The 27,613-nt window shown below is 47.7% G+C and overlaps 2 protein-coding genes across 3 annotated transcripts in view; one reads left to right on the top strand and one right to left on the bottom strand.

Moving 5' to 3' along the window:
* Positions 1-27,613, bottom strand: part of LOC117588643 — a 62,382-nt gene that overhangs the window by 23,336 nt on the left and 11,433 nt on the right. Inside the window, exons 2-4 of one of the 2 annotated variants that reach the window (XM_034280075.1) lie at positions 7,766-8,720; positions 7,510-7,551; positions 291-482 (exon numbers count right to left, since the gene is read on the bottom strand). In XM_034280075.1, coding sequence (XP_034135966.1) covers positions 291-482; positions 7,510-7,551; positions 7,766-8,468 — 937 coding nt within the window. In that variant the 5' untranslated portion in view covers positions 8,469-8,720. The remainder of the gene's footprint in view (positions 1-290; positions 483-7,509; positions 7,552-7,765; positions 8,721-27,613) is intronic. The other variant, XM_034280076.1, reaches the window with a different exon arrangement.
* On the top strand, positions 9,200-9,807 carry LOC117588649. Its single transcript, XM_034280081.1, has one exon. The coding sequence runs from the start codon at positions 9,326-9,328 to the stop codon at positions 9,728-9,730; it is 405 nt and encodes a 134-aa protein (XP_034135972.1). The 5' UTR covers positions 9,200-9,325; the 3' UTR covers positions 9,731-9,807.

Here is a 27,613-nt window from a genome sequence, read left to right on the forward strand (position 1 = left end):
GTCGATGTCTGTGGTGGGACTTGCCTTTGTTTGGGAGCTCTTTTGCTAATCATAACTAAGTCAAAGGGAACACAAATTTCATTTTCATTCGAGTGCACAACGGTTCAATGATTCCCACAACCGATTAGGGCAGAGTGAAGCTTATGGAGTGGAGGCGCGCCAGGACCAGGTGTGGCCCTGCCAGGGCACATCGATTGGGTACCATGGCCAGCTATGAAAGGCACATGCATTTAGTGGGTAAATCAAGGCAGCAAACAGTAACGAAACAAAGTATACTGTACCGCACGAACCTCCCTGTGGAAAAAACTGCGAGTAGATCACTTTGAAGGTGTCCTCCTTGACGACGCCCGTGGGGCACTCAGCCTTGAAGCCGCGATAAATTCGTTTGATCTCGTCCTCGGTGAAGCGGGTGGCCCGACTCAAAGCGCTCAGCGAGTCCGGTCTGTAGCGTGCTGGCGTCTCGAACTCCTCCAGTTCCGAATCTGTAAGGTAAACAAATGCAAACAGAAGTTGGTCAGAGAGTCTAGTAACTGCAGAGTGTAATCTATGGTGGCTTGAATCCATTGCGGCCCAAGTTGCTGCTGCAAAGGTCTGAGAAATGTTCAATTTTTAAATGCAACTTCACGTTAAATCAGATGCTGATCTGATCCAGGGCGAATCCACATAACGGCCACTGCATAAATATGCTTTCGCCATTTGCCTTTTGGGCAAATGCTGCAGTCAAGTCTCCGTGCAACGACGCACGCGATTTGGATCTGTGGAGCCGCTCGATGTGTGTTGAATTGACTTGCAAGTTGCAAGTTAAGTATCTTGTAGTGCTTTGCCTGTCGAAAGTTTGCGCCTCTTGTTCGAGTCTGCTCCTCTGTGGTGTTCGTGGCTAAGGAGGCTTTGGGCTCTGGTGTGGTTGCGGGGTGGCATCCTCGAAGAGGTGAATGGCGCTCGACTTTTACTTTTTGGGCCTTTGCTGGTAGTTCTTTGTAGCTGAGGCGCCTCAATTTTAGTTAATTAAAAGTTTTAGCCCCCCCACACACACACACACACCCACACACACACACACACACACAGATTCACAAGCAGAGAACTGCAGGTGGCAATGGAGAGCCTTGCCGCTTTTTGGGTGAGCGGCGCGAGGCGCACACGCTTGACAAATGGCTGCTTAAAAATGCATGCAAATGTGCGAGAAGCGACAGAGAACACACACAAAGACAAAGAGACAGGCAGAGAGGGAACACCCACTGCACCATGGCAGAAAGCAAAGCGGGGAGCGAGAGAAAGGCCAGAGAGCGCGAGATTAAGAGAGTTTTAAGGATACAAAGAGGATGGGTGGGAAGCGGAGACTGACGGCCTGCACTTGTCGTTGCCTTTGGCGTTAGATTTCGGTTCAGTTCGGACTCACACGGGCACACACGTGGCAATGCACTGCTTATGGCTTATGCATTTTCATTTCCAGACAAAAGTGGAGTGAAGTGCAATTTGCATTTTATTTTGAATATGTAAGCCCGGAGAATGAACAAACCATAAAGCTAATTAGACTAGAACTTGAATTGAAATGAGGCAAAATACTTTCAATTGGTCTGAAAATGAATTAAAGTTTTTCCCTGCCTTCTCCCGCCACACTTCAATGAACGATTTTCTGCTCTTCCTTCAGGACAATCCCGTTTACCTTGGGGCTGAGCAACGTCTCTATCCTTCTGTCTATTTTCTCTTGCTTGCTTTCCCTCTCGCACACAGACTTTGTCTGTTTATGGTTTCCATTTTATATATGTTCCCATTTTTATGTTTTTTCCCCCGTTCCACTCGAGTGGACTCACATTCTTCGGTCTTGCTCGCAGTCTGCTTTGTGTGTCATTTTCGGGTCTGAGTTTTATGTCTCTCTGGAATCTTTTGCATCTGCTCGTGGCTCACATTGTGAGCAAAATGTTGACGAAATGCATTTATTCTAATATGTATTCATGTGCAGTTGGCACTTGTTTGGCTTTAATTTAGCAAAAGTTTTGCCTTCAATTATACTTGCTCATCTTCTGCCTGGCCCCTGCCCGTGTCCGCAATTGTCTCTCGTTTTTTTTTTGGCACTTTACGGGGCACGGAGCAACCACCAGGGCACACAAAATATTCCCCCTAAATGTCTAAATTATTTGTGACACAAACAAAGTTCCTGCTGTTCGCGCTGCGACAGCTGCTGCTGCTGCTGCTGCTGAAAAATATGTGAAAGCGAATCCTCCAGCTGCCCCCAAATGTAGGCATCACTTTTTTTGTCAACTGCTTTCGCAGTGCAGTGCACTGCTGTGTGTGCCTGCAAGCAGTGCATATGCAAGAGTAATGGTGCGTAGATGAGAGTGCGCTCATCCTGCTAAAGGTATCCGGTTGTTGAGAGATTTATCCATTATGTTTGCTCTTAAGCAGCTGCAGCCGAGGTGCTTCCGCCTGCTGAGCTTAAGGTGTGAAGTTGTGGCCATTCCCCGTTTAGTTTTCAGCTGCCATAGTTGCGGTCTCTTCGGCTCTGGTGTGGCAATTGGCAAACATAACAATAAACAACCGGATGGAAATGGAATGGCATTTTGCGGTTAGTGGGTGGTGGGGCGTGGGGCGTCAACAGTCGCTGATTGGGCGACATTCTCCGGTGAAGGGTCGCCAGAGCGAGAGGCATGCTCGGATTGCCATTGTTGCCACTGTAATTTCAGATAAAGCACAAAACAGACGGCCGCACAGATGCAGTTACAATTGGTAGCCCCCCCCACAGCTGCGCCGTTAACTCCCTTCGTTCACCTTCAACTTGCTACCCCTACCAGCCACACCCTGCATTGCATGAGCTCGCATAATAAGTTCCTGTTTATCTCGACTCGGTTGGTGTGTTGTTTGCCCATCGTTGGCTGCAGTGCTCTTCGTCATACCTCTCCATACCACCCTCTCCTCTGACCTTTCCCCCATTTCCTTCTCTGTTGCTGAATGTGTATGTGTGTGTGTGGCTGCGCAGGTGTCATGTTTCCGTTTCCGCTGCAGCAGCAGCAGCCGCCAGTCAAGTGCAAATATTTTTGCATGCTGCACCTCGCGCACAGAAATAAAAACCGCAACAGACTCCTCCAGGCAGCCTCCTTTTCGGGGGGATGCGAGTGGGAGTGGGAGCGTCATTGGATTTTATTAGGTCTGACTGGGACTGAGAGTGGGACTGCTGCTGGCTTTTTGTTTGTGTTGTTTTAACGGCAGCAGCCGGCAGTAGTAGTGAAAATATTTACTTTCGTTCAGTTTCAAGTGTGCGGCGGCACTTCGATAAGTGCCAGTGAATGCAGTTTTTCCGAATGTTTACCTCGCTTTGCCACCCCAAAAGGGAACCCAAATCTCTTTGCTCGCCATAAAAGTGCAAATTAATAAGAAATACGAATATATTTCTGTACAGTATGTAGAAATTCTCCCTCCACAGGATTGGGCTGGTGTGGCTGACATGCCTTTGATAGCAAGCCCTTGGCTGGCTTAACAGGAGTCTGTCTGACTTAGTGCTGGGGATGGCTGGCATTAAAGGATATTGATCCGCAGCCACACTGGAAACTTTTGCTGCAAGCAACTGAGAATAAAGCACCAAAGGACTGGTTCCTGGAGCCGTACGCTTTGCTCTTGTTATTTTTCTTAGCCGAAATTAAGATTTTACACTCTTCCGGCAATAAATATCCAATGAGGAAACTTCTGCTCAGCATCGCAGTTTATATCAAACTAATAAAATATTCATTTATTCAGTTCACAATTTGTGCATATAATTCGCACGTAGCAAAAGGACTTCGAGCTGCCTCTCCCAACATTTTTCTCAGACTTTACTCCATTTTCTTTGTTTGCTTTTAATGGATTTAATCGAAGTATTTTCAATTAGTTTTTCTCTTCTTCTCTGTGTGCAGATTGAATTTAATTCCAAAAATGCCTTGCCACAAAAGCATTTCGGATAATTTCAATCAGTTTTCGCCGGGTCCTTCTTTAAGTGCCATGCAACATGCACTGAGAGCTTTCAAAATGGTTTATTGTGCAACGGATTATGTATTTTTGCTGCAATCTCCTCAGCCTGCAGCCAATCCCCTTCACTGTGACGTGCCACGCTTCAATCCCACTAAAAACAGATTTATCCACACACATGGAGAGCGACAGAAAACCAGAAAAGAAAGAGAAAACTGTTGGCGGGTAAGGAGACAAGACAGAATAGAAGAGCGGAAAGAAATGAGAATAAAAAGTTGGACTGCAAGTTTGCCATGCAGACAATGCTCCGACACTTATCTCATTTAATTTCGTATAATTTTTTCCTCCTTTGCAGAGCTTTGGCCATGTGTGTGCTACATTTGTGTACGGAGAAACGAAGGAAGTGCAACTTTGTGCCATGTTTCCCATCACATTGTTGCAGCTGTACGAGCATGTGGATGAATCTGAGCGGGCTTCAAATGGGGCTGGTGAGAGTGAGGGTCAGGCGTCCCAGCAAATGAGGTTTGTTAATGAAAAAACTTTTTTCGACTGCTGCTGGGGCTGGGACTGGGGCTGCAGTTGTTCCCTGCTTCTGCCTGTGCCTTGGCTTTGTTTTGTTTTGTTGCGCATTTTGGTGGTCTTAGACAATGGCCGGCAAATTGGTGCAGCTTCAGCTCCTGCACAGCCAAAGATAAAAGAACAAAGGGACGAAGCTTCGCGAAGGATGGCCGAGGCGACGTTAATGTGAGAGACGAAATGCACTTAACTCATTTACGGGCTGGGCCGCACCGAAAACGCTTAAATAAATTAAAATGTGCCAGGCCCTGACACTTAAATGCATATGCACAAGCAAGGACTCTTCTCCAAGACAAGAATCGAACGATTGATGCCCTGCAAAGGTCGCTTACTTCCGGAACTTCCGGAACTTACTGCTTGCACTACTTGCAAGTGCACTGCTTGCTGCTACATGGTTGAAATGGTTGCCTACTTATGAGGGCATGCCATGAGTGGGGATTGCGATTGAATGCATTCAGCACAGGGTATGAAGCATACAGCGCAGACTGACACTGTTGTGCTTGGAGTCGCTGCTTTCGCTTGAATGCCTGTGAAAGGCGCGAAAGTGTGCCAAGAAGCGAGTAACAAGAGACAGTCAAACAAAGTGCGGCAGAGGGACGGACGGACGCTGTTCGGTGGGGCAACGGGTAAGCAGGTCTCAAAGGACTTGCTGCACTTAAAACATTGCGCTCGCCATTAAAAATTATGTGCAACGACCACCGACTGCGACGGCGAACAAACAACAAATAATGAAATTATAATTAAGCCCAGAGTCAGGGCAGGAGCCGCACCAAAAGGAATGGTTGGATGAAGCCGGGCAGCCGGCAAAAAGCAAAATGAGACCATCAAATGCACAAAATGAAGCGACCACAAAATGCAGACAACGAATTCAATTACCTTCTCAAGTCTGTCCAGCGAAGTGTGGGCGTGGCATAATGAAGAAATTATGAAGTGCATTAAGACCCAGCAACAAACAGAGCCACGAACGCGAACGAGGAGAAGCCGCACAAAGGCAACATGAATACGCTGATTGGGCTGCCCTAAAGGACAGATACTGGACTGAGGACAGAGGGTGACGGAGCACAATAAAGTGCAGAGGGTTGAAGAAAAACAACACAACAACAGCAAGCAAGCAAGCATTGAGGGTGCGAGATGGAGCCAGGGAGCGAAGGAGCGAAGGAGCGAAGGAGCGTCCGACAAACACACACAAACATGCGAGTACGAGCTGGAGTATATTTTACTCAGAGCACTGACCACAGATTGGTAACCCAATTACCAATGCCAAAACGATCAATGGCTTCAATGGCTGCCTGGGTGTGCCTGCCGCAACTTGCTGTGTAATTATTTGAAATGCCTTCATGCCGCATCGTCCTTGACTTTGGTGGAGTGGCAAGCGGCATGGCAAACTAAATCAAACTGTGCAAAAAACCCACAAGCAACCCAAGCTCAATTAAGTGGTTCCGCACAGCACATGAATTGCTGTTGCTAAAGGGCCAGATGGCTGAATATTTATAAATTGGGAACATTAATAAGCGAGCAACCTAAAGTCAATTAATGTCGCAGAGCGTGGGAATCCGTGTTGATAAATGGCACCCAATTCACATATTGAAAAGACATCGAATGAGACTCTTAATTGGGGGATAAAGGAGCACTCCAAGCACAAGGAAGCGTAGAGAGTAAGTGAATAATTATTAGAAGAGAAAACGAAGCGGAGCTGGAACACAAGAGCCACTCGTGCATCCATAAATACTCTGTGCCCGGAGCCGGGACTTTGGGCAAAAACTGTTGTCCCCCGCTGTGCACATATCAGCAGCAAAAAAACAACAACAGGGCATAAAAAGCAGAGCCGTATGGGTTTTAAACTCAATTAAAGTTGAAGTTGAAGCTGAAGCTGAAGTCCTCAAACTACAAATTTAAATGGCGTGCCATTTGCTCACACAAGCTCCAATTGGGATGGGGATTGAAGAGCCACACGGCTGCTGTTGCTGTTTGCTGGTTGGTGGCTTTTGGGTTCGTGGTGTTCGGTTTTTGCAGGCAGCCAACTTGTCATTCATCAAACTTTTTCAATAAAACTTTTACGCCGCTTCTCATCGCTGGCCAAGCTGCAAATCCGTCGCTCATTTCGAGAGCCCAAAAAAGAGCTTTTCCCCGCGATCTGCCCAGAGATAGAGAGCCATTGGGGCCACAGTTTGAGTCAAGTTGGTGGAGTGGAATGCAAAAGTTTGTGCTTCGTAGGAGCGTAGGTCTTCGATTTCCTTGTTGCAGAGTTCCTTGTTGTCAACAGCTTCCCATGGCCATGCCCCCTGCAGCTCTGTTTGAAGCTCTGACAAACAAATATTATAGCCGTGGTATTGTGTTCCATATCGATTTCCTCTTTGGCTTCCCTTTTGCATTCAATTTGCAGGATGGGCTCATGCAACTTTTATGTTGAGCTCATCATTTTGCAAAATGCTTCAAGGGGTATTGATAGATGCCGAGATAGATGGAAGGAGGCAAACAAATTGACGAAAGAATCGGCTTGAAGGACGCGAACAGAGCACATAGAGGGAGAGGAAGAGGGAGAGGGAGAGGGAGAGGGAGGAGGAGGCTCATCAATTTCCATAATTAGAGCACACACACTCAAAAGGCCAAAGCGAAGGCCTGTCCAAGTGCCGCGAGGCAAGCGAAAATCAAATTAAATTGATAGCAACACCAGGGAGCGCTCACTCCCACCTCTTGGACGGCCTGCAAAATGTTAGGAATGTCCAATCATTGCTGCTGCTGCTGCTGCCGCAAAAATGGCAGTTTTCTCATGCATAAATTGAGGCAAGCGACAGCAACAGCCGCGAAGCCACAAGCGCGTATTTCGCGAGCCAGTCAGTCCAGTCCAGTCAGGCAACAAGAACAAATAGCTAAAGCGGCTGGCAGAGACATGTGTTGGGCCAACAAAAACTGAAAGCGGTTAGCTGGCTGGCATGAGGTTAGTCGCGGCAATGGGCAGCACTAAGCGTGGGGGGTTAGGAGGCATTTGCCGCTTACGCTTGGAGAGGCAGCGCCAGGCCAGCACAAGAGTTGCCATCGCTACACCAAAAAATAAAGATCGAAAAAGAAAAACAAAAATTATAGCAATAAATGTAGAGAGAGAAGGGTTCAGGGCAGAGGGGATAAGTGTCTGAGTGAGTCTCTGGTGGGTCAATCAGTGATCAGCTGCCGCAGAGATAATTCAAGCGGACAGACGGACTGTGGCTGTGGCTGGGGCTGGGGCTGGGTTCTCCACCTTCTCCACCTTGCTTACCAGTTTGCGTTGTGCTGCCTTGGAAGAGGTTGCGCAGATAGCCGATGAGGCGTCGATGGAGCGGCCGATGGCGATGCCGCGACGACTTGCGCACCGAGGAGGAGGACTCCTGGCCACCGCCACCCTGCTCCACATCGTCGGTATCCAGCGGTGTCGCTGTTGCGCCCACCTCCCTGCCACACTGGCTGGCATCCACAATTATCTCAATGCTGCGCTGTGTGCTGGACTTCTTCAGCTGCCCGAGTGCGGTTATCGCTGTGCTGCTGCTGCTGCCGCCTGCACCGCCTGCACCGCCACCTGTTGCTCCACCGGCACTTGTCGCAATGGTGCCAATAAGCGCATCCGTGGCACTCGATCCGGTGCCAGCTATGCTGCTGACTAGCTGCTGTTGTTGATGCTGCTGCTGCTGCTGCTGCTGCTGCTGCTGTTGCTGGGTGATGCGACCCGCGAGCATCTGATGATGTGCGGCTGTTGGGGGCAGCTCATTGACGGTGCCATTGCTGTGGCTTCCTCGATAGATGAGCTCCGTTTCGTTGGTCACCTGGCGCAGGGCGTGCAGTCCAGTGTGCGAGGCGCTGCTTGCCATGCCCGAGGCACTGGCTGCACCACCAGCCCCGCTGCCCCCGCTGCCCCCGCTGCCATTCAGACCCGTGTAGTAGGCGCTGTTGGGGCGTTGGGTGTGCTGTATCTGTGGCCCAGCCATGATGATGCTGGCTCCCTGGATCAGGCTGCTTCCCTGCTGCTCTGCTGCTCGCTCTCGTGCTGCTCTCTAGTCGTGGACTGGGCTCTGGTCTGGCTGGTAGTGGCTGTTGTTTAGTAGTTTTAATTGCATTCTGGCCTGCATTCACATGGTTGCAGCTATCGGGGTTAGGCTGAGGCGTGGGCCTCTTGGGGCATGTGGTGGGGGGGTTAAGCGTTAGCCGGCCTTGAGGCGCCGCGCACAGTCTCTCGGCATCTGCGAGAAGCGAGTAAACAAAGACAAGAAACAGAACAGAAACCAATAAAACGACTGGCAATCACCGTACATACCTCTACACACCTCTACATACATAAATACATAAATATGTGCATGCATTTATGTAAATGTATTTTTGTTTTTGTTTTTGTTTGTAATTTATGGAAATTCTAGTGCCAGCAGCGTTGCATTTTGGTGCGTTAGTGTGTGTGTGCGTGTGTGTGTGTGTGTGTGTGTGTGTGTGCAGCTCTCATGCAAATCAAGATCAAACTCTCCAAGGATGCGTCTGTCAAGTCGCTCGAGGCAATGAGTTTACAATTAAGCGGATTGACTGCCACCCACTTGCATCATTTTACAACAACCAACATCTCATTTAAGGCTCGATTCTGTGCCACTTTCGGCATAGAACACATTTTCGTAGCATTAAGTTGGCTTTTGTGTTGTGTTCCGGCTGCCGTCAGCTGTCGAGACGACTGCTTGGCTCAGTTTTGGGGCTAACCTCACACTGAACAGTTCAGGAAAATCGAACAAAATTTGCCTAAATTTCGTTGGCTTTTATTTTGGCTTCTGCTTGTGTCAAACTTGTTGCACTCGCCAGCTAGACCATGGCGGACGACAGGCCCTTCAATCCCTTCTACATTGGACCGCACCCGAGCAGAGCTTGCGCCATACCCGAGATACCCGGCCAGCAGTGCAATCCCGCCTGCGGCAGCGCACCCTCTGCCGAAGCGCCCAACGTCAGCAGCAGCGACCAGTTGGCGGCCCACCCAACAGCACAGGAAGCAGCAGCAGCAGCAGCAGCAGAAGCAGAAGCCGCAGCAGCTACAGTCTCCATAGGCACAGCAGCACCTGGACAATCGCTGAGCGCCACTGCCGCAGCACCGATCTTGGTCACTGGTGGAGCCAAGCCGGTTGCAGTGCTTGTGGCCAGAACCTTGTTGGTGCAGCCGGGAACAAGCGACCCAGCAAACTGCCAGACGTATCCCTGCATGGAGGCAAAACATAATTAGCAGAGCAAAAGCCCAACAAATTCCACCAGAGTTAGCCCCGAAACAGAGACAATAAAACGGCACAGCAACAACCCCAATGCTAGGTGTTTTATTTGTGAGTTTTAGTGTAGGACTTTGCAGGGCACAAAGTGTAAGTGGCAGCAAAAACCAAGTGCCCTGTGCCCTGTGCGCCATTTCCATCAGGCAACAATGATGGGCTTGGTATTTGCATCATTTATGCTTCGATGGCAACTGCAAATGGCTCGGCGGGAGCAGCAGCAGCAGCAGCAGGAGAGGCTGTCAGAGAGTCTATCGAGAACGTATTGCTGTTGCAAATTCAATGAAGTAAAAATGTATTATTTATTGATGGACTTATGCAGAAGCATCAACGGCAGCAGTGGCCCAGCTTATGGCTGCATCCTTGCCGCACGGAGCAACGATGTGCGACTGCTTGTCGATGTATGCACTGCTCCTGGTGCTTGGTTTGTGCACGAAATGATTTATGCATTTTGCCCACCTTGCTGTCGACATTTCCACGCACAACAAAACCCACAACAGCAGTCCTTAATGTGACTTTCTTGTTACAAAAATGGTGCTAAGATCTTTATTCATTGGCAGAAAGCACTTGTCAATACACATGAATCGTGTGATTAACAAATGAGCATCAGAGCGTGCTTTATTTATCAAAATACAAAATACAAAATTCGAGGGAGAAATTACTTTGCGAATCTAGTTGGCTTTTGCTTCATTGTCGAATCAGTCTCGAACGAAACAGTTTCCGAAGCGCTCCCCCAACGAAAATGAATCAGAACAAAAAAGAACTGCAGTCGCTGGGCTCCGACCAGGGCCGAGCCAGGGGAATGGGCTCATGCCCGCTGATGCCCGCACCGATGGACCTTGCAGCAAAGATGTCGCTGCCGCCAGTGTCAGAGCAGGCACTGCTCAAGCAATTGCAGACCTTTGGCCAGCCGCTGCCAGTCGCCTCCACAGTGGATGCGCCCATAGATATGGAAACGTCAGCAGTTGATGACCAGCAGCCAGAACCGATGGATTGGATGTAGAGTCCGTCCGCCCACACAGTACACTGTCCCACACTGAACGCAATTGCCGCCGCTGTAGCCGCTCTGGACACGCACAAGACAAGACTAAAATATCCCAGATTGATCTGAGATCAGCGCTGTATCCTTTCGAAGCATCCTCCCAATCGAATCGATGAGTCTTGGTTGACGGATCTCTGGGCCTCTACGCCGCCAGCAGCGGCCAGGATGCAATGTACAGCATGGGGCTTATGGCAGCAATAAACACTACCGATACAGCTGGGGAATCTAAGCTTCAAATGAGATTGAAATAAATGACACTTCACAGAGAGCAGCGCCCTGAATGGAGCCCCAATCCAGGTCTCGGGCATTGGAGTGCAGGGCAAACACTTCGATGGGCTGTGGGCAAAATCAGCGATGTGAACGGAGGCAAATGAAGTGCAAGCATGGGTTCGAGCATCGAGTTGCGAGTACCAGCCGAAGGAGTAGACGCACTTGAGCGTGGGAGACCGGGAGACTCCGTGTGCTCTGAGTGTGCCATGAAACGCTTAAGGAAATGAAGCTGAACTTTATTATAACAATACACAATAATCCACAGCCACAGCTCCCCCTGGCTCCCCCCTGGCTCCTCTCCTCCTATTTCCTACTTCGTCTTTGCATTTTCCTTCTGTTTCCTCCTTTTGATGATCCGGATGAAGGTAAGCGGAGAGCGGAAAGTGGAAAGCGGATATGCCGCTCCAAAAGGTAAACTGCAGCTCGATATTCGAGTGGTAAATGGATCGACCAAGGGCATGCCCTGTGCCTGTCTGTTGCTGAGCCTGGATGGCATGTGCCACTCCTAATTGACTGCACACGGGAGCATTTCTCTCAGTGCATTCACGTACATTGTACGCCAAGACGCTTAACTAAACAAGCAGAAAGCGTGCAGTCAGGCGACAGGGCTGCTGCGGTTGCAGCGTCACGAAATCCCAGCAAAATGTCAAGTGCAAGCAGCAGCAGCAGCAGCAGCAGCAGCAGTGGTATACTTGAAGCTGCTTCGCCTGCCGCTTACTTTCTGCATTCCAGATAGCCTGGCCAAGGACGACTCGCGGCAGCCAGTCGACTTCCTGGTCTGAGCTTCAGGTTGGAGCCGAACGCACCGCCGCGTTCGCCGTAAGGAAGGTAGAAAGGAAATTGCATTTTTGTTGACATTATTTTACAAATATCCGGACAGCACACACACACACACACACACACACACACAACAATGGACTTTGGCGGAGTCACTTTGGTCAGTGCCACTCTCGAGTCAAGTCGAGGCGAGCAGAGTCAAGGATGACGATGTTGGAACGCAGATATTTTGCACACACTAAACGCCCACAGGGAACCAGGCACTGCTGTCGAGAGCAGAGTTCGTGGAGTCCAAGGAGAACTGGCAGCATACGCAAGTATCCGCAAGCAACCGCAAGATCGTAGATCCCGCGGAGAATGAGGTGTGTACGAGTCGCTGCGTGTGTGGTGAGTTTAGCCGGGACTCCCACCCAACATGGACACAAAATCACACGGTGGGCTGAACATATTCTGGAGAGTGGAGAGTGCAGAGTGCAGAGTGGAGAGTGGAGTGGAGAGGCAAGAAAAAACTGACAAAAGACTGACAAAAGGCAGGCAAGTATGAGCAGGTGGCACTAGTCTCAATCCAAGGCAGCTGCCATGTGTGAAGTCTCTCAATAAAAGCCAAAACTTCATTGAAGAAACTCGCGAATATTTCAAAATAATTGCCAAAAAAAACTACCATTTGGTTTTCCGCAGTTCTTCTCGCTTTTTTTGCCAGCTGCAACTCGTTAAACTGGTTGTTCCATGTTTATTTTGCTGTCTACCACCGTTTATGCTCCTGTCAGTGGGCATCCTGTGGTCGATCCCGTTTGTTGCCTCTAAATTTGTTCATTTCAAGAGTGGATCTAACGCCCTCTCTCTCTGTCTCTCTGTCTCTCTCTTGTCTGAGCAGCTGCAGGACGAATTGCGGCTGTGGGATGGTTGGGTTCGAGTGCCTCGAGCTGCTGCTGAATGCAGAAACCAATCAAATTTCCATGTTTGATTTATTTGCTGCTCTTTCGCTCTCTTTTGCTGATTTTTTATTTATTTTGTGTGTGAATGTGAATGTGAATGTGATTGTACTCCACCTCTTTGGCAGTGCTTTGGTTTTTGGGAACCTCAAAATGAACTGACAAAAACACACCACCCAAACACACACACACACAGCAGAAGTACCGTCAGACAGTCAGTCAGTCCGTGGCTTTGTTGTGAAACAAATGCCCAAAGGCGCTTCTGCTAAGGTTAGCTAATGAATGGCAAATGCAAGTTTTTGGAAGCTCTACGCAGCTGGGGCCAAGTGTGTGCACCCAAATATGAGCGGAGAGCTTCCTTTTTGTGTGCACTTTTTGTTCAACATTTGCATTACCGGTTGTAAAGGGTATCCCTTAATTGAATCTCTCGCTTGGCTCGGCTGCCGGGCGCACATTTTTGTGCGTTTTTAAGCCCTACAAATCCTTTGACTTTCGCCGGATCAACGCAGGCAAACAAAATGCAATTTTGGGGGCTGCGACAGAGTCATGTCTCCGTTTTTTTGTTGCGACTTTGTTTTCCTGCTGGCTGGTAATCCGTTTGATGGGGTTAACTTTTGGCAGTCAGTGTGTGTGTGTGTGTGTGTGTGTGTGTGTGTGTGGCAGGCGTCAAAGTGCAAAATACGATGATGCTCAAGCATCACCACCACAACCCGTACAGAACATATGTACATTGTACGGGATGCTCGTGTGCGTGCTGCAATCTGTGGCACACTTTCGCAAAACACTTCGCTCTTGCTCTGCGAATGATTTGTGGCTGTTCTGGCTGTTGTGGCTGCTGATTGTTGGTTGTTTGGAGTGCGCAGAACAACGGCAGCTGGCAACACAAGCCACCGAGTCGGCCAGCTGTTTTCATAGCCACAACGCAGCCAAAAAAGGGGTAACTCAAGCCTAAGATATGCCCGAGAGTTTGTGGATTACCCATCCAAATGTTCACTTTACAATTGTCTCTATTCACACCTCCTGCCTTTGCCTTGCCTTTGGACTGTTCAAGAGTATCCCCCAGTCGTTTCGCACTCCATGGCTGCAGTCCACACGGGTTTTTGGCTGCGTATTTGCCACAGCGAGAAAGCAGAAAACCCCCGAACTTGCCACCTGTCCACCTGTCCACCTGTGCTCTGTATCCGCAGCTTCTCGCCTGGCCCCTGTATTTATGGGCTTGCACGTGTTTCCTGCTGTGGCAGTGTCGCCAACGCCATCATCATCATTGTGGCAACTTGAGAATCTTTTGGAGAACAACAACAACAACAACAACAACAACAACAACAACAGCAACAGCAACAACAAAAACCACACACACACCTGCAAATAGGGGAAAAGTAGAGAGAAAGAGAACTGAAAATTCTGCCCAAGTGGGGTTTCATTTTCAAGTGTTTGCTTTCACATGTGTGTGTGTGGTGTGTGTGTGGTGTGTGTGCGTGTGTGTGTTTTGTGAAACGTTTATTTTCCAGCTGTTGCTGGCGCTGCCGTGACATGGACACCCGCAAAATGGTCTGTCAACGACAAGGATGGCCCCCAGCACAGAAACAGATCGAAGCAGCCAGAGGAAGGCACTCTAAAGGGTGCCTCAATTTCAATTGTTTCGTTCGAGAGATTTCACATTGATTGGAATACGATTTGGCAAGAATAACGACACAGGAGACAGTGCTCTTAAGAACGGGGAAACGAAAGAGCACAGACTGAAAGACTCGCTTCCATTCCATGAGCAATCGATAACCTATTGCATGCCACCAAAAATCAATTAATTTCCCAGGCATTAACGGGTGGCAATCAGTCATGGACAGCAAAAACAAGGAGGACCCATTGAAGCCCGCCTTGCTCTTTTTGTCAACTTGCAAATGGGAAAATTCGGGTCACAAAGTATGTGGGAATCCCATGGGGGAGCAAGGCCTTTGCCTAGCTTCAGGGCACATTACCCCACTCTCCCGCACTTCGACTTATCGGTCTCTTGCCACCTGAGTGTGGCACGCACACATGTGTTATCCGGCTTTAAGTTTAACTCGTGCGAGGCGGCGGCGGGAAGTCGGCGAAATCCGATTCGCGTGCAAAGCTCGTAAATTAATTGTTTTATCCCCTTCAATTACTTTTGGGGCACATCGATGGGCGGCAGAAAGGTAGCCCCAACCCCCACTGCATACTAATGAAGAACGAGCAGCCTCAGTGTGCTCATCGGAACATCGGAACACGGTGGCCAGAAGTCTCGACCCTAGGCACAACTGTTTGTGGCACCTGCCACAATATTGATTGTCGAATTTGATGGACAATTTCTACTGTGGCAGTGCCTTAAAGGTGCCTTTACTACACACACAAAATGCTAAATAAACTGTTCATAAAGACAATCTCTGGGAGGGAATGGAGTGGCAGCAGCGGTTGGGCGGGTGTGGAGGCTGCCGCAGCGAGCTGCCAGTGTGTTCTCTCGTGGAAAGCATTTGAATTAATTATACTAAAAGTTGTTAAAATGGAAACTGCTTTGCACCTGATGTCTGACAGCAGGCTGAAGCAGAGACTGAGCATCTTCGAGGAGGAGGCGAAAACGCACTCCACCCACAGGCCACAGCTGAGATGCGAGAAGCGTAGCTCAGATCTGGCATTGATTCAACTTTGGATCCAACTGTCAAGTGGCTCTGAATTGAGCGCAATCTCTGCTCATATTTAGCCAGGTGCGAGCCTCGTTGATGGGTTCAAAGACCGCCGCAGGTTGCACTGCTGTCTGAAAGGAAATCCTGAGGAAGGGAATCAGCAGAGAAACTCACAGGCAAAGTTGGGGTTCCTGGAGGCCAAATAGATTGTGGTAGAAGACCCGCACAACAAGTTGCCCACAATGGACGAGAGGCCAGTGCCGTTGACAGCAAAAACTCACAAAAAGATGAGGGCAGACGAGGGCAAACAATGTGAGAGAGAGAGGATGATGTGCTGCTGCTGATGATGATGTGGCTCCTGCCTCTCCCTCTCCTACGCCACATTGTCGTTGTTGAGTTTTATTGCCGCAGGCAAATGGCGCCTCAAAATGGAAAACATGAAACCGAATTTGCAGCCAAACACGAGACGTTGCTGAAGGAGCAGGGAAGACTGGCGCTGGCCGTCGACATCCGGAAACGTATGCCTGCAGAGACTTTGGTAATTATCGCCTGACCCTTCCCCAATGCCCATCCATATGCCAGCTCCACCGCCTCCGCCTGCTTTGTGGAGAATGCCGCGTCATGTGGCAGAGCTCCTCGACTCCCACTCCGAGTCCATCGCTTCTGATGTCATTGCGTGCGTTGATGGATTTTGTGTAATTTCTTTATGCCGCCTGCCTCCCTCTTCCTCTCCCTCTCCATCGTAAATTGAAGCTAGATTTAATTACAGGCTGTCCCTGTTCCCTGCCACTCTCCAACGTACACTTCAAGCCAAGTTTTTCACACGCCTGCGGCGACAGCTGCGTTTTGCAATGCGAATCTAAAAATGTGGGGCACAGTGGGGCAAACTTGCCATTGCGCGAACACAAATATAATTGCAAGAAAGCTACAAATTGCGAATGAATTTGCATAGAAATTCCCTTGTCATTTCTGGGCTTACAAATAGCAAAAAAAAACACACACAAAAAAAAAAGCCTCAAGAACTGGAAGTACTCCTCTTAGAAGGGAGTTTTTCAGTTGAATGACTCTGGCTAAGTGTTTCTCTTTTCCCCTAAATATGCAGCCATATTTGCATGTATTTTGTTGCGGGCCTGCCACTGTGCACTGCTTTGCCCCTTTCGACAATTATTTAAGTCGGAAAATCTCGGAAAAAGAGATCTCTGCAGTAGGTGCTGCCAGGTGTGGCGGCAATGTGTGCCATGATCTCAAGCTCAGCCACAAATTGTAATATCTAATTTCGAGAGAAGAGGCTCCATTTCGGCATTTATTGAAATCACATTTGCACACACAATTCTCCACTGTTTGCGAGGAGCAACAACTACTTGGCGGGGCTTCCTTTTTGATGCCTTTCGCGTGCGATTTGTGGGTTTTGTTTTGTGCAATTCATTTCCTTAATGCTCTGGCGGGTAATTTGGGTCAAAACTAATTAGACGGCAGACGTGACTTTAATTACCCGCTCCCAAGAACGAGCCCAAGAACGAACAAACTGCATGCTCCAGCCAAGGCCCAGGAACGAAGGACCTTGCTGACCGACTGGCGTTGACTTGGTGCTAATCGATGGCCATTGGCGGCAACTCATAAATGCCGCCGACAAAACGATTCCACAAAAACCTTCGACAATTTGCAGTTGTCACGTTTACCGCACACCCCGCCCCGACACAAAACTGTTGCCACTTAATTACTTAATTGGCCATTAGCTAAATGGCGCTCCTTGTGACAGGAGGCGCTGCAACCGGGTGGCACGATGCCCGCATCAGAGTTTTTGTATAATTATAAACTGCAGCTGAAATTGCCACAATTTGCATATGTGGGGGAAGATGCATTAACCCATGAGTCCATCGGCTTGAAGAGCGCCCTTCCTACCTGATCATCTATGGAGGATGGAGCCATCAATGAGACATTACAGGGCAGCCTGCTGCCAGTTGATTTACCGATAAACAACAGCAGCCTTCCGTGGTGGAAGATGCGAGATACGCTGAACCAGCCAGCAGCTGCTGCTGCCAAATGCTGGCGGCAATTCAATTTAATTAATATTATAATAAAACGCAGATGGGAGCAGCAACCATCTACCAGAGCCACCCATCCAGCAGCAGCAGCAGCAGCAGCAGAAAGGGCAGAAATATTCAAGCAACTTTCGCATGGAAAAATCGAAAATCTTACAAGCGACACACATGCTGATACCAGAACAGTGCTGATAATAATGAGAGACAACTTCCCATTTAGCTGGTAACACTTGGGGGCATTGCACATTGATGGCACAGCGATGCACAGGCTGCAGTTTGAACTGCAGCCAACCCACAAGCTTGAAATGTAATCAACAAAAATGTTTCATGGCGTGGAAATCAATATTTAAATGCAGAAGAAAGGGATTTCCAAGGGATGTGCGTTGTTATCTTCTCTTAAGTTGGCACTTTGGTGGCTTTTTCAGCATCCTCCAGTCCATCCGCAGTGGGATGCTTTCTCGATGGAAATGTCAGTTAATTGGCATTTGATTAGCTCGAAATTCACGCATCTCCTAGAACTTAATTAGCCAGCCGCCGAGGGTGGAGAAAACAACATCAAAAGAAGAGACAACAAGGCGCAGGAGCATGGAAAGGCGATGATTGATGCATGTCCTGCTCCTTTTGTCGGCTAATTGAATGCGATCCATTACTGCCATACCTAATCGCATGTAAATTGAAGTCTCTCCACGCATGTTTTGGCTGCGTCCTGCAATTGATTCCATTTCCGAGATGCACCACAAAAGACCCAAACGAATTGGCTATTAAATACACAAACTTCTTTCGCAGTGATTCTGTTTCTGATTCGATTCGGGGCTCTCTCTCTCTCTCAGCTATCTGTATCTCCAGCTTCTTAAGCTACTTACTTGCCTTTGGCATTAATCAAATGCCTAAACCCTTGGGCGACGATGCATGAAAGCCACTTTGCTCCCCCTCCGTCGCTCCATCTCCGAAGTCTGAATCGGCTGAGTTCATTTGAGATTAATTGCTGGCAGTCAGACACGAATTAATTATTTCAATTTATTGATTTTCATGCCCAGATTCGCTACCGATTTTCAGCACAACATCTTTAATATTACTTCTATAGTTGGCTCCCCCGTAAGTGTTCGCTTATGGTGTTTAGGCCTTATGCTAAACGCAATCGGTGGATACGTATTGATTGCGGCTTGAAAGGGCTTAGCTGTGTCGAAACAATTAACTTGGCATTAACCCCGATGGGGTATCCAGATGGGCGTTTGATGGGAGATTTCGCTTAAATGTTTTACGCAGTTTCCTTTTGCTACTTGGGCATTGCATTTCCGTAGGTGAATTATGCAAGCTTGAAAGTTGCGACAGAGTTTCTGGGGCCACAGGGGCCATGGAGAGGTGAGCGCTAGGATAGTCAGGACGTGCCCAGAGCGGGAACGTGCAACTTGTGCCCGACATGAGGCAAACGTGTTTACGAGACCCAATGAACGGGGCAAACTTATTCCCTCTCCCTCTTCCTGTCTGTCGGTGTCTCTGGCCTCTTGGGGCAAGGGTTGCAGCAAGGGTCGGCCCTACATCCTCCACAGCCCCTGTCCGACAACAAAATGAATATGCATAAAGCGCAAGGTGGGATCCACATGAATTAGTTATGAGGTTATAAGGCATATTGCCAACTGCCTCATAGAGGACAAACTTCCCAGTCGCAGCCTTAATAAAATTACGTCAAGGCTTGCAAAGAATACACAAAAAAAAAAAGCCAGAGGCAGAGGTAGAGTAAGTCAGCAGCCAGCCGCCAGCAGGTATGTATGAAATTGTACAAACTACGGAGCAGAAACTCTCATGGATAAGCATAGAAAAGGGTTTCGACTGTGTGGATACCCCTGGGAGATAATGCCTCCAATAAATCGAACCACCAAGGAGGAGGGAACATGCAATAAAATGGCTGGAAATTACTTTAAGCGTTTGTCCAATGATCGGCATACAATGTTTATGGCTCTCTAAAGGGTATCAGACACACATTTCCGCTCATGCATTTATGCAGATATTTACACAAATATTTATGAAGCGTAACTTCCAGGCCATCTATGTACATGTATCGCCGGCAGCCTGCCTGACTCTCCGACTCCCCGCCTGCCTGTCGCTGTGTTCATGTCACTTTGCCAGACATTTTTACGTTTTAATATACAAAATGTTTGTCGTGAATACACAAAGACAGCGGGAGAAATGGGCAGGGACAGAGAACCAAACTCAGATTCAGTTTACTCCGACTTCTACTTGGATTTCAGCTCGGAATGTGGCAGAGTGTATGGAGATATCATTAAGCTCAGTTCCGCCTCAGTTTAGGTTCCTAAAGTTTGCTGCTGCCTCGTTTCTGCTTGCTGATTTCGCATAATAATATTTTCCACCCACTTTGGCAATTAATTTGCTACTGACTGCACCCAAAAGTGCATTTGATTGATTAGCTTAATTAGGTGGAAGGCGAGCGGCAGCGGCAGCGGCAGCAGCTGCAAGAGCGTCAAGGTTCAGGCACTGGACCAGTCTCCATTCTCCAGTTGGATGCCATCTGGCGTGAAATCAACTTGATTTTGAGCGAGAATTGACATGGAAATTCCGAAATGAAATGACTCACTTTTCACTTTATTTGGCTGGCAAGTTTCGTGCGAGAGAGTGGGAAAGCCAGGGGCAGGCTGCAGCAGCGACAAAAGCTTATTAAATTCCATAAGGATTTCACAGGCAAGTATTACAGCCAGCCAGCTACTTACGAGCATAGCAAGGATTAGGCAAACATGCCCCGCCGACTCGACAAACTTTCCGATTTCCACACACACGCGAGCCAGAGAGGCTCGAGATACAGGGACAGAGACAGAGACAGAGACAGCACACCCACTGAGCTGAAGACGACAAGGGACTGCTGCAAAGCCTTTAACTGTTGACCAAGTCGTTGACACACATGCAACGCCAGTGCCAGGCACTTGCCATGCCACCACTCACTCCGCCTCCTTCGGCAGCACCACGACTAAACGCCCACCAGCTGTGCCACTCAGCGGGCTGGCAGCGTTGCACACAACGAGGCAATGCTGCCTTTAGCCCCAGAGACGGCTGTGTCCTTCCGGCCAAGACAAAACCAAATGTGCAAGACTAAGAATTAATAAACCTTTGCCCATGGCATACAAAAAGTTGTGTTGTGATGTTCTTGCCTTAGAGCTCTTGCCAGTGTCATGCTTGGCTGACACATTAGACGTGCGATAATTTTTCGTATGGCGAAAAAGTCAGCCCAAGCTCGGCAGCGGCCTGCTGTCTAATTACACCAAGGACTATCTGCGCAGATAGTCCTTAGCGTGAAATTCAACAGCCTTACCGCCGCTCTGATAGCAGGCTGGCAAGGCAGCCTGCCCCAGCCTGACACTGCTGACAACAAAGGCAAATAAAAGTAAAAAGTTTTTAGCACTTAATTAAAAGAAAAATGTACGCAAAACCTCAAAAGCCTCAAGAGTGAAAAAGCTTCAGCGCACGCTCCGAGCCTTCCCCCCACCACATTCTCATTTCCATTTCTCTTTAAGAATATTCTCCCCAGGCCCCGTGGAAGCTATCAAAACAGCTGACTCTGTGGGTCAGGGCTCGGCAGCAGCTTCTACTGCCGATTTACATAGCTTTAGATCATGAAGCAACTATAAAGGAGGGCGCGTTGTCGGCATCGTTCCTCGGGTCATTTCCCCCAAACCGTGGTGGGACGCAAGTATGAGCAGCTTTTACTCTTATTATTGTAAAGTTGCTCTCTCTCTCTCTCTGCACGCCCTTTCAATCGCACTTATTGACAGCATCGTTACGTTTCCCTCTAAAAAGCCGACGAGCCCTCCTCTATAGTTGCTTCATGGCTTTAGATTGCGATGAATATCCAGATGCGAGTACAGGCGGATGCAGTTCCGCATGAAGTCATTTGTCAGATCTGTCGCTCTGCGTGTCACGCGCTTGTCACGTGCCTGTCACGCACAGACGCACTCAAACTCACACTCGCACTCGCAGAAAGACAGGCGTACGTACGTCTGACTGACAGATGGAACCTGATTGCGGTCTGGCTGCTGGCCAATTGGCCAGAGCGTCGCGTGGCTCTATAATTTGTACGCCGAACGACTCACTGACTGGATTGTGGGCTGGATAATGAAGGGGCTCAGAGGTTGGGTTCCAGTAAGTACACCCTCTTGGATCCCATAATAAAACCTAGTATTATATCCTGGAATGCTACACACTTTCGTAATTTCGCGCACTCTATTTTAATTATTTATCTGATTTAATGTCCCCCATATTAATTTTCAATGACTATAATTGGACAATTTAAAAACTTTCACGTCCCCTTGGTAAATTATTTCCAGCCAATTTATTATTTATAACTCTTAGCTAAGACCGTTACGCGTACCCCAAGTATGGTGCGCCATACTTTGACATGCACAGCGTAGCTGTATGTACATTTTCAGTACGCAATTTGCTTGCAGTGTCTTCCCTTTCGTTGTCTTCTTTGCACTTTACCGTTTGTTATTGGTCACTGCATCGGCATGCACGCACCGTCTTGTCCACTTTCTGTCGCTCAGTTGCATTGGGTGTTGGTGTAAGAGAGAGAGCGAGATGGTAACTAGAGATCGTCGCTCTGCAGCAAGCTGCTTGGCTGGAGAAAGAGAGAGCGAGATGAATCGAGAGAGAGCTTAAAGCTACAAGCTGCAGACAATGAGAGTCAATGCTTCTCAATGCTCTCAGAACAGTCGTTGAATTCTATATGGAAGCTTGCCCAAGCAGGGGACAGGGCAAAATTATTTTCGCGGCTTTTGCATAGTTACTCTCCGCTGGCCGCTCTCTCCTTTCCACACCCACCACCAAGGGTGCTTTATTACAATTTAACTTTTCTTTTATTGCAGCACATTTTTGTTGCCTTGTGTGATGGGCTCTGCGGCTAACCAGGCAACCCGACAGTCCCGGCGAGGGCTCCTCAAGACCCAAGACCCAAAAGCTAAGTCCAAAAACCCAAAAACCAAAACCAACACCAAAGCCAAAAACTCCGGTTGGCAATGCCTTTCCCCCTGGCTGTGGAACACTAGCTGCTGGTCGTGGAATAAACTGAGGGACGAGACGGTGAAGCCAGAGCTCCAGAAAATCGCACGGGTAATGGCAGCGAAGGGTGGCCAAGGGTCTGATTATGTGTCGTGTGGTATATGGCTAAGCTGCTGGCAAAGGTTTCCCACTGCCCTCTCGTTCACTCTCCTCCATCTCTGAGAAAGGAGCAAGCCAAGCACGGAGACACAGAGCAGAGAAATAAAGAGCACAGGAATTTTGTTGAATTTTAGTTGCGCTTTCCAAAATTCCACAAAAAAAAAGAGTAGTTAAGTGGAAAGAAGAAGAAACGTTTTTGAAGGAGCTGCAAACCAATGATAGATTAATCATCAAATGCTAGCCACGAAGCCAGTGCCAGTGCCAGATTCCTTACAGGGTATAACCGTACTCGTTAGCCACACCGCAATCTGGCCGCACTCTTCTTCTCTGCCTTTCCCCCACCCATGATTTCCATTCAGCATGTGTGTTATGAGTGTACGGGTATGTGGGCTTTGGGTTTTTCTTTTATTTTATACGTATTTCACTTCATTTTGTTGCTCTCACTCTTACTCCTGCTCCAGCTGCTGCTGATGCTGCTACTCCTACTCTGCCTCCTCCTTCTACTCCTCACTCAGCGTCTTTCGCTCCTTCTCCGCCCTTTCTTTTTGCCTTTCTTTCCCAGATTCTTCTTGGGGCTCATGCATATTTGAAATTCCCTTAAAGGCACTTCAGTTCTTTAGTTCTTTTTGGCCGGCTTCTCCTTCTGCTTCTGCTTCTGCTTCTCCTGCTGTTGTGGCTGCCAGCGCTTTGTGTGTAAAAGTGTAAGGGAAAGCAACGCCGATGGCTGTTTAGTGTACCGCTTGTACATATGTGCGTTCGCTCGCTGTACATCCCCTGGCAGTGCTACCATTTGGTTCCTCTCACGTCGCTCCGTTTATCATTCTTATCATCATCAAGCGTTGACGGGCCTCGCCATTGTGGCGACCTTAATGGTCAAATTTAGGTGTGTGCTTCTCTCTCTCTGTGTGTGTGTGTGGCTGGGTGATTGTGTTATCCTTAAACTGCAATTCATGGCAGGCTCCATCTGCTTATGCGGTCTCTGCCATTCGTGCAATTGTGATGATGGCGCATTTTATTGCCAACGAAATTTAATCGAGTTTATCGCATTATTTTTTCCCTCTCTCTCTCTCTCTCTCTTTTTTATGTACATATATGAGTGTATGTGTGTATTTGTGTGGCACTTAAGACGTGCTTATTAGCCCTATTAGTAATAATTGCACTACTGAGCAAATTTAGTTGTCTTGTGCATCATCATGTTGCCACTGCCCCAGCCCCCAGCCCCCAGCCCCCAGCCCCCCGCTCCTGCCATAACCGCAAAGCCTCAGAGTTCCAGAGTCTCTCAACCTCCTACGGCATGTTCACATTTTGGCTTATTTTGTGGCGGGCACTTAACTTTTGAAGCTTGCTGCGAGCCACGTTGTCGTCCTTGGCCATCCTACGAATCGGAGGGTTTTGCGGCTTTTGTGTGCTCTTCAACTCGACTCTCTGTGTCTCTCTGTCGACTGCCTCCAAGGACCTGCATTTACTTAGCTATTTAGATATTTATCTTTATGGAGCTTGTCCAAGTGACTTTTATATGCGAATTAATATTTGAATAGGCTGCAACCCCAACTGAGACAGAGACAAACAGACAGACATACACGATAGACAGCGAGAGGGAGAGAGGGAGGGAGGGAGGGAGCGTGGTATATTTAATGGCTCTTATATCATGCGATAATTGGCCCCATTAATCCACAACTAATTTATTCAGGCTCCTCGAATCGCTCTTCAAATGATGTATGTCATAATCAATTCCCCCTCGCAGTGATGAATATTTGGGATTTAATTGAATCGGTTGGCTGGAAGCCACTCCATAATGCATTACAGTTTCAGTTTCATTTTTTGAATCATTCAATTATATTCACTTTCAAGACTTTCAAGACCTCCTGTTCCCATCCCAAATTATCATCCAAAAGTGAAACGGCCAGCCAAGTTTTTTGCTAAGCAAATTGACAAACAAGAGCACGAGCACGAGCTCGGGTCAATGTGTGCCATGTCCGGCAGGGGAATAAAATATATAAGCGCCCAGACGGCAATCAACAAAATGTTGCTCTCTAATAAAGGAGATGTCGGCGTGTCTGTGGGGCAGTTAAACGCGAGGGGGACCGACGGACCGACGGACCGACCGTTTAAAATGGCGTCAAGGACGCACAGCGCACCATGCCGGACCGGAGGCCAGACAGTTGAAGATCAAGAAGATAATAAACTTCTCTGAAAATGGTGGTGGTGTTTCTCTTCCCGAAACAATATTTGTACATTTTCATGTTGCAGAGCTGCTCCTTTTGCTGCTCCGTTCTTTTGGAGCCATTTTTGCTCATTTTGCGTTTTCCTTTGTTTCGACTACGCCTCCCACTCAAAGACAGCCGTCGGCCATTTCATTGTTTGTCTTTCTGTTCATTTTGTATCTGCCTTTATCTTGGCACTTTTCCATTGTTTTATGGTACCCAGCCCCAGCCACAGCCCCAACTGTGCCCACGGACTCGGCTTTAATTGCATTAAGCGCCTTATTAGATGCCTCAGCAATTTGCATTTTACCTTTTGTCAAATGTTTTCACTTTTCCCCAAAGCGAAGAGCGGACAGCGAAAACAATTTTCGCAATTGAAATGGAAATGAGCCATAAACAACGCAGTTTGAACAAGATTACAGCAAGCCGCCCAGCAGATCCCAGCAAATAAATATAACACAAACTGCATTTAAAGTTTATAAAATCATAATTATAAAGGGACATTCGCTGGACGAAAGATGGAAAAAAATGTGTAGACCAAAGTTAAATGTAAATCTGCATTATTAGACACAAATTGCTTTGGCATTTGCCAGCACATTAATCACTAAAACATATTGACTTTAATCTGACTATGGTGTGTGCTGGTCTGCGGTCGGCATAGTTTCCCTTCGAAACCTGGGTATTATGGCCTCATTATGGTTTCCGACTCGCTCGATGAATTCTTTTATTTTTTTGTTTCGGTTTTTAATTTGCATTGTTTTGGCGCTGGCAAAGGGGCGGAATTATTGCCGGCAATTGTTTGTTGGCCATTTCATAATTTGCCAATCATTATTTATGGACGCTGCATTATCCTGGTTGATCCTTTTGCGGAAATTAAAAACTTTTCACCCCCGTGTGTACGGCAACACATAATATTATATTATTTATTTGCACACACAGAGGTGGCCATAAATATGTTTAATGAATCGCACAAAACCGACAAGCCGACAACCGAAACTGTTGACAGGAATCTGGCTGGCTGCCATTCGCTTTTTTGTGCAGCACAAAAAGGGAAAGCAAAACCAAATCTACATTCTTTTGCACTCCACACTAAAACCTTTTACCCAGAGAGATAGACTGGGAGTGCACTGGCGGTGCAATTTAATTTATTAAAGTCCAATCAATAATTCAGCACAAATTCTGACCGCAGCTCAACCACTACTTTCCCATGGCAAGTAAGCGAATAAAAACCTGTGCTAAAGAGTCGTCAATTTGGAAGGGTCAAAAAGGGCTGTAAATTGAAACCTTTGGAGCAATTCAGGCAGTACTCAATTTGCAATATAATTTGCATTTTCGGATGCTATAATCTAGCTGAAACATTCCCAAAATATTGATCAGCATGTAATAATAAATGAAAAAAAAAAACAAAATAAATGAATTACAAAACTGCAACCAGCATTCTGGTGACTCTGCTTTAGCAGCGTCTCGCAACGTTCCCTCTCGTTCTACCATCCTCTGTTTTAGTTAATTTATAGAGCAACTTATTCGTCTTCCTTTTACTCTACTGTGTGTCACTCACATACGTAATTCTGATGTTTTCTCTCCATTTCTCTCTGGTAGGAACTTTCATTTGACTGCCCCATTCCCACTTTTGAGAATTAACACTCAGATAACGTGTTAAGGCTTAATTGAATTTCATTCTCCAGCTATGTTTCCATTTGCGTCTCTCTTCGTCACTCCAATGGGCTCACTGATGTGATGGATGGATGAGAACGGGAGTGAAAGTGGGAGAACTGGCAAACAAGTTGGCAGCTTGGCCTGGTTAAATGGCCTGCCAACATATGACCATTAATTGCCAACTACCACTGACCACTGGGCCACCCACCTCTAACTCCACCACCATTTTCTCTCTCTTCTCGCTAAGATATTTTCATCTCTGGCCATTGGATTGGCAGTTGGAGTTGTCAGGCCAAAGGCGAACAATACGGAGACAGAGCAAGAGGGAAAGTTTGCCTCTAATTCTCTGGAGACTGACTGCATTCTATTTTTTTCTGTGGCAGTTCATACATGCGACAAGGTCAATGCATCACAGGGTGGTGTGAAACTTGACCTAGTTGGTGGGTCTAAAAATAGTTAAGGTCCAGCTTCAATTATTCAGCGGCGCCCAGTGGCTCGTATTCAAAAAATCGTTGAAGTGCTGAAATGGAAGATGCAAATTTATCTCTCAATCCCGACATTATTCTAAACGCCACCGAAAAAAGAAACGACTAAAGAAGCAGTTGAAGATGCCGCTGATATTAATCAGTATTGGTTTATTTAATTTAATTTGCTCCACGCTTGCCACGCTCCACCTGACCTCGTACTCGCTGGACCATCGAGTTTGAAATCAAATCGAAGCCCATTGGCTTGGCCATAATTGCACTTGGCTTTGTGGCTGCGGGGGGAGCGAAGTTTTAATTTGTTGGCCCCATTTGGCCAACACAGCAGCACTTATGCCTTAACTTCTCATGGACCCAATCGCCTGCACGGGTCGTGCCCTGCATTGGGAATACATTTTCCTTCTCCCCTACTTCATTCCATTTCTGCGCTTTTTCCCGCATGTAATTGACCAACTCCGAATCCTTGTGCACCTAGATTCTGGTCAAAAATGTGATTACGTTTATGGCATTAACATCATGGAATAATAATGGATTGTGGTGCCTAGAGAGTGGGGCGTGGGGCAGCGTGACGCTGCTTCTGACGCACACGCAACAACGCCAAAGTTTTATTTATAGAAGCTTCCCTAGACAACAAAATAAAGT

Source organism: Drosophila guanche, unplaced genomic scaffold (genome assembly GCF_900245975.1).
Source record: "Drosophila guanche unplaced genomic scaffold, DGUA_6, whole genome shotgun sequence".
NCBI lineage: Eukaryota > Metazoa > Arthropoda > Insecta > Diptera > Drosophilidae > Drosophila > Drosophila guanche.

Bases quoted from the DNA above. Each gene is read 5' to 3' on its own strand.
- LOC117588649 (XM_034280081.1), top strand. From the start codon at position 9,326: ATGGCGGACGACAGGCCCTTCAATCCCTTCTACATTGGACCGCACCCG.